The sequence below is a fragment of the Triplophysa rosa genome, unplaced genomic scaffold, assembly GCF_024868665.1.
Source record: "Triplophysa rosa unplaced genomic scaffold, Trosa_1v2 scaffold101_ERROPOS1711261, whole genome shotgun sequence".
NCBI lineage: Eukaryota > Metazoa > Chordata > Actinopteri > Cypriniformes > Nemacheilidae > Triplophysa > Triplophysa rosa.
The window spans coordinates 15,001-27,182 of NW_026633982.1; the positions used below are offsets into that span (position 1 = coordinate 15,001).

At 37.7% G+C, this 12,182-nt stretch overlaps 1 protein-coding gene across 1 annotated transcript in view; it reads left to right on the top strand.

Annotated features, from left to right (window-relative positions):
* Positions 1–12,182, top strand: part of LOC130549339 (metabotropic glutamate receptor 5-like) — a 69,819-nt gene that overhangs the window by 5,476 nt on the left and 52,161 nt on the right. Inside the window, exon 2 of the mRNA XM_057326529.1 lies at positions 11,201–11,450. Coding sequence (XP_057182512.1) covers positions 11,201–11,450 — 250 coding nt within the window. The remainder of the gene's footprint in view (positions 1–11,200; positions 11,451–12,182) is intronic.

Below are 12,182 nucleotides of genomic sequence, written 5' to 3' on the forward strand. Positions count from 1 at the left end.
AAAGAATTAAAAACATTAAATGTTTACTTAAACCATCTTTATGTAAACGAATAAAAAATGAATAGATCTGTCACAGAAAAATTAAACAGAAATTTAACATCAAAATATAAAAAATATATTTCATTTAGAAAATATATTGCCCTGGCTTTACGATACACATCTTAATACTGTAGCTCTACGATACATATTTGAATGTTTTTGTATTGCTATGCGATACTTCGATATATTGTTACACCCCTAGAACTGACATACTGTCAGGATTGAAGAACAGAGAAAACTGATTGTGAAGGTTTGAAACCCAATGATGGAGTTTTAATGAAAAACCAAGCAAAAATCCAAAGTACAACAAAAGCAAGACAAAAATAAATCAAATACAAAAAACTTGAGCTAAAAATCAAAACACTTAACTTAGAGGAAGATATGAGTCAAAACCCAGTTATGTCCACGGAGAGGTGAAGCATAAACAAGACTTGACAAAGAACAAACCAAACTGAGAGCTATATATACACAATGGGTAAATGGGTACAGGTGTCCGGAGAGGTGCTTCTGGGAAATGTAGTTTGGGGAGAGACTGGTGAGTTTGTGACACATACAGTATATGCATGTAGCGAGGAAGGCGGGACGAGAGCCGCGGAGCAGGAAGGCGGGGCCGGTGGCATGAGTGATAATGAGTATCAGCTGTACGCGCACCGGTCCCGCATGCCTCACGGGGAGCTAGGGAGCATAAGAGGACGAGCGACGGGACTGCCGACGAGAGAGGACCGGGCCCGGAAATGTTAAGTTTTATTTATGTTTGTGTGGCCGGCAGTCGACCGTGAGGTGGCTGCCGGTCTTTTATTCTTGGATTATTGTTTGTTTATTTTTCATTAAAGTTTGTTAAATGTTCGCCGGTTCCCGCCTCCTTCCTTCCCTACATTGAACGTTGCTACAATGCATAACGAAGATTAGACCTAATTCTAATACCTTTATATCATTACACAGTGTAACAAACTTTTGTTTCACCAGACCTTTCTATAGTTCTTGTACAATTCTGCGGTGCTAATTGTTGCGGTAATATTTATTTTCATGTAGCATCAATGTTTTATTTAGCTCAAGTCAGTTGAGCTTGTATCATTTATAACGACGATATATCGGTATATTGCAAATAATCAAAAACTGCAAAAAAATTCAAATGTTTCAAAAATTATTTTGCAATTTTCACTGTCAAGTGATGGGTGACTACGTCTGGAACTTGGTTCGCGAGGACAGTATTAGTCATAAAAGACAAAAACGATCGGTAACACTTTATTTGACGGGGTGTTCATAAGACTGACATGACACCTTCATAATCATGACATGACAAATGTCATGAATATGAAGGAGATTTTATGCATGTTTATGACAATTGTCATTAAGTGTCATTCGCTCATTTATGTAATTTTTAATGCAAAGATGACATTGTTTGAAATGTCTTTGTTGTGACAACTTGACATAAGGCAATACATCATAATCTGTCAGTGTCTTTGTCAGGACAACTTGACATTACCAAGACAACATAACCTGTCATAAACATGACATAGCAGAATAATAATCAAATTTAAGAAACTACGTAGCTTTATGGGTTAACATTACATAAAAGTGTCATGTGGTTGGTTTTGACATTGGCTGTCATCTGCATTTGGCAGATGCTTTATCCAAAGCGACTTAAATTGCATTATACTATACATGTGTATCAGAGTATGTGCAATCCCTGGAATCGAACCCATGACCTTGGCGGTGCTAGCGCCTTGCTCTAACCACTGAACTACTAATAATTTTCACTTTTTTTTCAATTAAACATGTCATTAAAATGTCATAAAGTGTTAATAGTCTGTCAAATAGTTTTATAAAAGTGACATTAATGTTTTTCTTGACCTCAACTAGTGGTACAAATTGAACCTGTCATTAAAAATCTTAACTGTTAACACGGTCTTGCATAGTTCACCCAAAAATAAAAATTCTGTCATCATTTACTCACTCAACTCAACTCAACTCAACTCAACTTTATTTATATAGCGCTTTTACAATTTTCATTGTTACAAAGCAGCTGTACATGAGACATATTGACTATAAGCAAAATAATTAAAGTTGTACCTGCAAAAACAAGAAAAGGTTGAAAACACAGAAGACAGACACACCCACACACAAAACACTCCACACACACAACACGCACACGCACCAACACACACACACACAGACACACACACACACACACACACACACACACACGTACGTACACAGACAAGTATGCACACACACACACGCTCAGTGAGAGCACACATTTAGGATAAAGGAGAGAGAAGCACAGGTCAAATATAACAGATAATAAATTCCTATATGCAATATTAATTAAGTAAAACTTTAAGATTCTAAAGCAGCCCCCCCGGTCAGGCAGATAGTGCAAAAACAGTATGCAAACGGTGGCGAGGAACCCAAAACTCTAATCGAGAAAAAAAACCTCAGGAGAACCCAGGCCCAACCAGGGGATTCCAGTTCCCCTCTGGCAAAAGCTGCTGCCTCTGCACAAGCTCCAGAGAACTTGCACAACAAGGCTAAATAAAATAAATAAACTTAATAATAAAATAAATTATAGTTTAAGATTATCATTAATAATCTAATAGCATTTGAAATTTTGTGGTGAAGACATGTCAAGAGACCGCGTCCTTCTTTATCCAGCTCTATCATCTCAGCTCTTGTCAGGTCCCCACTTCCCATTCTCCGCTCTACCATCAGGTCAGGCCATGAACTGCATCCTGCTCGCTGTGGTAACCTTGGAACAATGAGACAAGACTGGCTGAGAGTAGAGTACTGTTCTGTACTCTTTGATGCAACAAGTACATCAGTTGTGTTTTTGGTTCCGGTTGATCTAACTAATGCAGCCTAAACCCTCTGAAGATTTATATTATGGAAGAGTAGTGTATGCAAGATTAAAAAGATGCGTCTTTAGTCTAGATTTAAACTGACAGAGTGTGTCTGCCTCCCGGACAGTGCAGGGAAGACTATTCCAAAGTTTAGGCGCTAGATAGGAAAAGGATCTACCACCTGCACTTGATTTTGAAATTCTAGGTATTACCAACTGACAGGACGCCTGAGAGCGTAATGCACGTGAAGGACTGTAATACAAAAGGAGTTCATTCAAGTACTGAGGAGCTAAACCATGTAGGGCTTTATAGGTAATAAGCAAGATTTTAAAGTTAACGCGATGCTTTATAGGTAACCAGTGCAAGGTTGACAGAACCGGGCTAATATGTTCATACTTTTTTGTACGGGTAAGAACTCGAGCTGCCGCGTTTTGGACCAGTTGGAGTTTTTGTAATAAGCCTGCAGGGCAACCACCTAACTCACCTTCGAATTGTTCCAAATCTGTATAAATGTCTTTGTTCTGATGAACACAGAGAAAGATATTTGGAAGAATGCTTATACCCAAACAGATATTGCCCCCCATTAAAAAAAATACTTGTGTTCTGTTGAACACAAAAGAAGACATTTTGAAGAATGTAGGGCAGCAAACAGTTCTGGGGCACTTTTGACTGCCATTGTGTTTTTTCATGGGTTCGATCCCAGGGATTGCACGTACTCTGATACAAATGTATAGTATAATGCAAAGCACTCGCTTTGGATAAAAGCGTCTGCCAAATGCATAAATGTAAATGTGAATATAATGGCCTCATGACAGCCAATGTGAAAACCAGCCACATGACAGTTTTATGTAATGTTAACCCATAAAGCTACGTAGTTTCTTAAGTTTCATTATTATTCTGCTATGTCATGTTTATGACAGGTTATGTTGTCTTGGTAATGTCAAGTTGTCCTGACAAAGACACTGACAGATTATGATGTATTGCTTTATGTCAAGTTGTCATAACAAAGACATCTCAAACAATGTCATCTCTGCATTAAAAATTACATAAATGAGCGAATGACACTTAATGACAGTTGTCATAAACATGCATAAAATCTCCTTCATATTCATGACATTTGTCATGTCATGATTATGAAGGTGTCATGTCAGTCTTATGAACACCCTGTCAAATAAAGTGTTACCAAATGATCAACTGTACACTTCTGAAGTTTGGACGACTCATTTTTAGTAACTGTTATGTTAAACTGTTGTTTTGAGCTCAGAATGATGCCTACGAGTAATAATACCAAAATGTATAAATTTGTGAAAATATTTTTTAGTTTTTTGTGAGTACCGTGGATGGTAAAAAAGCGTATGTAATTTTCGTATTCAGCATGTAAGACTTCATAAAGAAACAGTATAAATTAAAGCGAAACTCAACTTAAAAAATGTGTTGTGTGTGTGCATGTGTAAAAATGAATCTGTAGTTTAGTTTCTGCTGGCACAGGGTTTATTCATTTAAATATAGCAGGAAAATCCTTTCTGATGTAAATGCTGCTGTGTTTTGTTGCAGTCTGTGGTGATACACAAACCTGTTTTATAGTCAGCTGGAAATAATATAGGGCTTTATCTTATCCACTGAGATGTGATGTGACTGGATTGTGAAAGGTATAGGAAAAATAGTACATATAGAAAATAACACAAGGGACATATTTTAAAAAGTCAGCTTGCTGTTAATATCCCTCAAAAAGCAACATGAACCTTTTCAGAGTTATTTTTCCAGATGAGTTGTGTTTTCTGAGCAAAAGGAATCAGTGATGAAGTCCAGGCCTCTGGGGACGTGAGAGTGTTTCTGAACACAGCATCTCACACTCTCATCTACTGTAGGCTGTTAACTGTCATACTAACACGACTAATGCACTGTGACATGTACAGAAACATGTCTTCTGATCTCTCCTGCCACGCGGTGACTTTACCCCACTGGGGTCGAGACCCATCCTTTCCCCTGCAAACTCATTTAGGCCTTGTGTCATTTCTCTCGCTGGCTCTTTTGAGGTTGGTGATAAAGGGTGCTGGGTCACTATGAATGTTTTCAGGGCTTCTGGATCTGAACAGTCCAAACACATTCTGTATGAGATTAAATGTGACCCGAAGTGGCATTTACACAGGGGATTGCAACCATAATAACTGAGAAACTTCTCAGTTCGTGCCTCATCTTTTGGAAAGAATCAAGAGTTTCAGGCACCGTGTGAAGAAAACATTGTAGTTGCCTGCTACCTGCCGAAGGTTTTGGCAAAAAAAAGAAAATCATTTCAGAGACAGACCTTTGAGAGATATTACGTTTAGATGAACGATTATGAAGACAAGTGTTTTTGCTTTGGAATAAAATGCACTGATGAATTGTGCGCAGTAAAAGCTGGATGGAAATTTGATTTTATGTCGATTTTAAATGCACTTTATCTATTCTTATAATGATATTCTTCTGCGTGTCATTTATAGCAATAACGTCTTTGCTTTCCCTGCCGATGAGAAAAGTACGATAGAACTGATACAAGAACCTTCAGGTCCTGTCGTAAAGCTTCACCTGCAGTTATGTACATTACATTGAAACGTCTCGCCTGTGTTTAAATACTGTTATGGATGCAGTTGAGTCTTCACACCTGGCAGTTAGCATCAGCACATTTGCAGCAGGCAGCCGTGGTCTCAACTAGTTACTCAGCCACTTAATAGGACAGAAAATCGTTCTGAACAAACATTTAGAAAAAAATGGGTTTTTACATGCCCGGGCTCTGAGCTGATCTGAATACATCATCTGGAAAAAAACCCAAGTGAGACAAAAGCAGGAAGATAAGATCTTTAGAGTATCAAGAGACCATAAAAGTAAAACATGTTACAATGCAAAATACACCGCATTAGGAAATTAGAGAACACGTTGTTTTGTTTACCCAAAAAATGTTTATGCCTTGAGTTTTCATCTGTAAAATGTTTTCATCCCAAGCAAATTACAAGTAATTTAAGGTTCAATATCTGTGGGGTAATGTGATGTTCAGTGATCGAGGACACAGTGTTGGATCAGTCCTTACCAGGTTTATACCGTAGGGTTAGCTGGCCAGATTTTGAATCACTACACCCAACACACTCTTAAAAAAAGGTGCTTCAAAAAGTTATTTGATGCCATAGAAGAACCTTTTGGTTCCATAAACCACATTTCTGTTTCACAAAAGGTTGTTTGTGGCAAAAAAGGTTCTTTAGATTATAAAAAAGTAAGAAAAAGATGGTTCTTTAAAGAACCTTTGACAGAATGGTTCTTTGTGGAACCAAAAATGGTTCTTATGGCATCGCTGGGAAGAACCTTTTAAGCACCTTTATTTTTAAGAGTGTAATTCAAGCTTTGTGTTATTTTTGTTCTTTGTGATTTTAAACAATATGTTGCTGTGATTTATAGTTAATAGTGATGTTGTTTTGTGAAGCCTTTAGTGACATGGTGAAAATTTGTGTGTATATAAAACTGTTTGTTTATCCTTTGTTTAAAAACTATATAAAATTTGTGCAGGGCTGTTGTACATTACGAATCAAAGTAAAGTGGAAATATTATGTGCATGGACATATTTTTTAGGAAGTGAAAAACATACTGTAAGCAATTTTCATTCAAGAGACAACTATATTTACAGACTCGCAATAAAGCGGGTTTGAAGAGTACACTCTTAATTAAAAATAAAGGTGCTTAAAGGTTGTTCACACATTGCCACGGAAGAACCATTTTTGGTTCCACAAAGAACTACTGTATCTCTTTCACCTTTTTATAATCCGAAGAACGTTTTTCGCCACAAAGAACCTTTGGTAAAACAGAAAGGCTCTTTGGATCTTGAAGGTTCTTTATGGAACCATTTAGACAAAAAGGGTTCTTGTGTGGCATCGTGAAGAGTGTAACTGGTGCAGAAGTCAGAGTAGAAAGAAAAATCCTGACAATGGAGTTATTTGGTTTACAGTTTGTTTATATGAATGGCCTAATAGTTGTGATTTTTCTTCATTCCACACACACACACGTAAGGAAATGTCTTCACTCCTTGTATTTTTCACTGTGATTAACCATAATGTCTCTAAATCATCATAGTCATAACACACATACACAGATAAAATGGTGAATGGTTTAGGTCGCTCATTGTTTGGGTTTTTGCGCTCTGACTCCTAGGTGGATTTTATTAGAATATTGCAAAATCTCTTTGGTTTAGTGAAAATACTGCCGTCCCCGGCAACATTGATCTGAGCTGTAGAGCATTCAAAATGTACTGGAAATGTGCCTGGTCTGTCTCGCCCTCTTTTCCCCCCCCGTCTCTTTATGGTCTTTAACTGCTGTTCTCTGGTCAGGTGAAATGAACAGGGTCACTTTTGTAAGAAAATTGAGCGGAAATTCATCAAAGTGGAAAGAGAGTGACTCGTCTGCGCTGCTGATGAAAGAAAAGCTATTCACCACTGTTAAATAATCATGCCTTTAATTCAAGAGCGGAGAATGCACACGGGGGTGTTTGTGATGGCTTTCTATATGAGTGTATCATCGTATTCAGCTATTTTGATTATTACAGTGTTATTATTACATTTAAGAAACCCTTTGTTCCACAAATGAACATGTTGTCATTTACTCACCCTCACCTTACATTTTCATTTTTGTGTGGACTGTACCTTTAAATGTTCCTTCTTCACCATCTGCTTGTCATTCTCTGTCTCTCTCTCTCAGACAGGAAAACAGCCTGGTTTGAAAACAGGTTTGACACTGACACATATGCAAATAGAAAAGAGAGCGAGAGAGCGAGAGAGAGAGAGAGAGAGAGGGAGGATTTTGTAATGTGAGGATCAACTCTTGCTGGTTGCAGTTTCCTGAAATACATGTTACATCACACCAACGTGCAACATCTGTTTACATGAACAACATCGCTAACATTTATCACTCTTTCTTGTTGACCTCATATGAAGTCTGCATAGACTGCCTGATTCATATTGTTCAAATAAAAGCCATGCGCTTTCTCCGAAAATAAAACGTAAAACTGGCTGTCTTTACCAAGTCCTGAGACTCAGTTTGCTGAGATAAGTTTTGTTTTCAGGTTTCCAGATTTTAGTGACAAATTTGGGGAGTAACAACAGAATACTTAAGATGCCAGAGAACCTTGCTTTTATAGTTATGAATCACATGCACAGATGACATCACCATCATTATAGTTTTGATTCAAACAAGATTAAACCCGTCCTCATCTTCATTTGCACATGCGATTGTCAGCGTGTGTGTGATAAACAGGATGTGTGTTCGTGTATGTGTGTGCGTTTCCTGTGGAAACAGACATGTACAGTATGTGCCATCTGCTCGTGGTTGTGATATCAGTGTTGCGTTCAGCGCTGGAATCATCACATGTTTGCAGTATAGTGATTTCATACGTGGGTAAATCACAGAAATGAACGGAAGCATAAAGATGACAGATGAAATAGCTGTTTGAGAGATACATTTCAGATGTTATGACCACGGGACATTTTTTAAGATGATGTGGCGTGGCGGGGGATTTTTGTTATCGTTTGACGTCGTCGGATATTCCACTTGATTTAGTTAAAATTCTTCGGAGTAAATGTAATGACAACCTGATCCTTTAGCTTAACACTCCCCAAATATACATTTACATGATTTCTTGCTTCATAAGTCTTTCATGACTGTTTTTCACATCTGTTGTCACGGATTGGCAGAAGAAGAACCCAAGCGCAGGCAGCAGTGAAGGGGTTAACAGATAATATTTATTTTTACACAAAACACAAAACAAAAACACCCACAATGGGGAAAACGAAACTGAGATAAAAAACTGAAACAAAACACTTCCCACGGGGGGCAAAAACAAACTAACAAAACAAGGCAGGACACAACGTCTTACAAAAAACCAACACGGCAGGGTGACTAAGACTAAAAACACAACTCACGAATAAAGGACAAGGCACAGAACAGGAACCAGAGTAACACAGGAACATGAGCACAAACACAACGTAATACACGAGCACAGGACAAAGAAACAAGAGGGTATATATAGGGAAGACAAACGACACGGGGCAGGTGTGGGTAATAAAACACTCAGGGAAAGTTAACGAGGAAACGAGATGGCGGGAACAGAGACGAGACACTGGAGAGAACGTATATTATTGTCAAAAGGACAATAATATGTTTCTCTCCACACATAACCAAAGGCTTTGTCATGACTCTGCTACAGGACCAAGAAAAACATGACTAAATGAAGCAGAGCCATGACATCTGTACTGTATTAACTCAACATGTGCTGTAAAGGGAAGAATCTTAAAGCAAGAGTTCACCCACAATTAACACTTTTAACTGTTTACTCACTGAGAATGTGAGTTAATGCCTCAGTCACCATTCCCTTTTACTATGTAGAAAGATGCAATGAAAGTGAATGGTGACTGAGTCTGTCAGTATCAAACATTCTGTTTAAAGTGATGTACGGGTTTAGAATGACATGAGGGTGAATAAATGTCAAGTGAAATGTCATTTTTGAGTGAACTTTTGCTTTAATGCAAGAGGACAATACGAAGACTTACACATTCGTTCACCTGTCACAAGAATTAAAGGCAGACTGCTGAACCACAGCCAGAGAGAGAGAGAGAGAGAGAGAGAGAGAGAGAGAGAGATATCCAGGCAGTTCTGATAGCATCTCTGTTCAGCTTCAGTGTGTCTGACCAATTACAGACACACAAACACACACAATCCCCGACACATCGATGTCAACACACACACACACGCACGCACGCACGCACGCACACGCGCACGCGCACGCACACACACACACACACACACGCACACGCACACAGGCTTTGGTTGACTATCCCCGTGGGGACAGTCCATAGGCGTAATGTTTTTATACTGTACAAAGTGTATATTCTATCCCCTATCCCTAACCCTATCCCTAAACCTAAAGATCATAGAACACATTTTGCATTTTTAGATTTGTAAAAAATATTGTTCTGTACAATTTATTAGCTTTTTTGCCCCTGGGGACCTCAATTTTGGTACGAGTCCCCATGTGTTGGTGTGTATTCAGGTTTAGGTCCCCACCGGGATATACAAACATGAACACACAGACACACACGCGCACACACGCGCACACACACACACACACACACACACACACACACACACACACACACACACACACACACACACACTGAAGGACAAGATGGAATGTTTGTTTGTCTGCTGGAATATTTTTCTATATTCCTGTTTATAAATATATTTATATATTTATAAATATTTATCCATGAACAACATATCCCTTTATAATCCTTTTTAGCATCTTAAGAAAAGTTTCACAGTCAATATTAACCATTCCATTTTATTAAAGAAAAGTAAAATGAAATGAATAAATAATAATTTAGCACATAGTTGACAAATCCTGCACTATGTACAATCATGTTAGTCCTTGGTTACACTACAGTTAAAGCGATAGTTCACCCAAAATTGAAAAGTCTGTCATCAATTTCTCACGCTCTTGTCATTTTAAACTTTTATGACTTTTATGAAGATATTTTGAAGTTGGTAACCAAACAGCAGCAGCACCCATTCACATCTATTGTATGAACACAAAACCAATGCAAGTGAATGGGTGCCAGTTAACAACATTCTTCAACATATCTTCTTATGTGTTCTGCTTAAGAAAGAAAGTCATACAGATTTGCGATGACAAGAGGGTGTGTAAATCATGACAGGATTTACATTTTTTTGTGTTCTGTGGTGCTGTTAAATTTAATATTATGCAGTATATACTGTATATATATAAAGTTACATAATTTTCCACACTTATGGTGTATTGTGCTGTTTCGGTTATGGATACTTTATTGCAACATTGAGCTCTATCATGTTCTGAAATTACTTTATGAGATGTGAACAAACAGAGTTTATTACTTTCACAGTGTTTCAATTGTGAGTTGTTTGAATCTCTGTGAATGATCATTTGAGAGGAACTGAAGGCCCATTTATGAACAGACTGTGATCGTGTGTGTATGTAAACAGTGTGTGTGTGTGCGTGCACGTGCGTGTGCCATCTGTTCACGTCTGCTACTCTCACTGCGAGACTAATTACAAGACTTTACACATCGCCATGACAACCAGTGCCATCACATCCCAACCTGATAAAACCTATTCATAGGAATCTCAAAGTTCACACACACAGTGAACACTTTCTCTGCTTCATTTATGTGTACGAGTTAATGTATGTGTGAGAGAGAGTCAATCTCTTTGTACACTTGATTTCTTTTAGTAAATCATGGCATGCCATAACTCTATTCTCTCTGGTTTCCTAGGTAACTATGGGGAGAGCGGGATGGAGGCGTTCAAGGAGATGTCAGCGAAAGAAGGGATTTGTATTGCTCACTCGGATAAAATCTGGAGTAACGCCGGCGAGCAAAACTTTGATCGTCTGCTGATGAAACTGCGTAAATATCTGCCCAAAGCTCGTGTGGTGGCCTGTTTCTGCGAGGGCATGACCGTACGTAACATCCTCATGGCCATGAGGCGTCAAAACCTTGTCGGAGAGTTTCTACTGGTCGGCAGGTTAGTGGATGAATGAAAAAACGAAAAAATGAGATTTTACTTGTGCTTTGGAAATTATTTTGATTAAATTGTTAGTAGAGATTTAGAAAAAAGTCAATTAAATTTATATGCTGATTTTGCTATTGCGTCTTTTGCTTTATTATTGGCTCTGTATATCCCATTACATTTGAGTTTTTTAGAGCTGCTGAATATTTCATGTGTTGAAATGTAAATGTAATGTAATTGAAATTACATTACATGCATAACTGTGTAAGTTTTGATGGACTGTAGACGGTTTGGAATGTTGTGATCGTGTGTGTCTGTCTGTCTGTCTAGTACATCACTTTCTTTTATTTTTAAAAGATAATATAATATATATTAACTTTCAATACATTCAATCATTTAACATACAGTATATTATATATATATTATTATTCTATATGATATATATAGAATAATACATTTTTAATATATTACAATGTAGTAGTATATTGAATAACACAAGGAACTGCCACTTTCATATATTGGAAAATATAAGCACTTGATTTCAATATATAAACATGTATCATTTAATATATTGCATTACACAGCCGTGAAAAAAAAAGAGACCATTCCAAATGTTCATTTAATCATAATTTCTAGATGTATTGTGGCCATTCCAGTCCAGTGTCTGTTGAATTTCAACAAAATCAAACCTCAGGAGTGACATAAAGTCATCCAACAGCAATGTGAAAGACCGACAGCATGACAAGA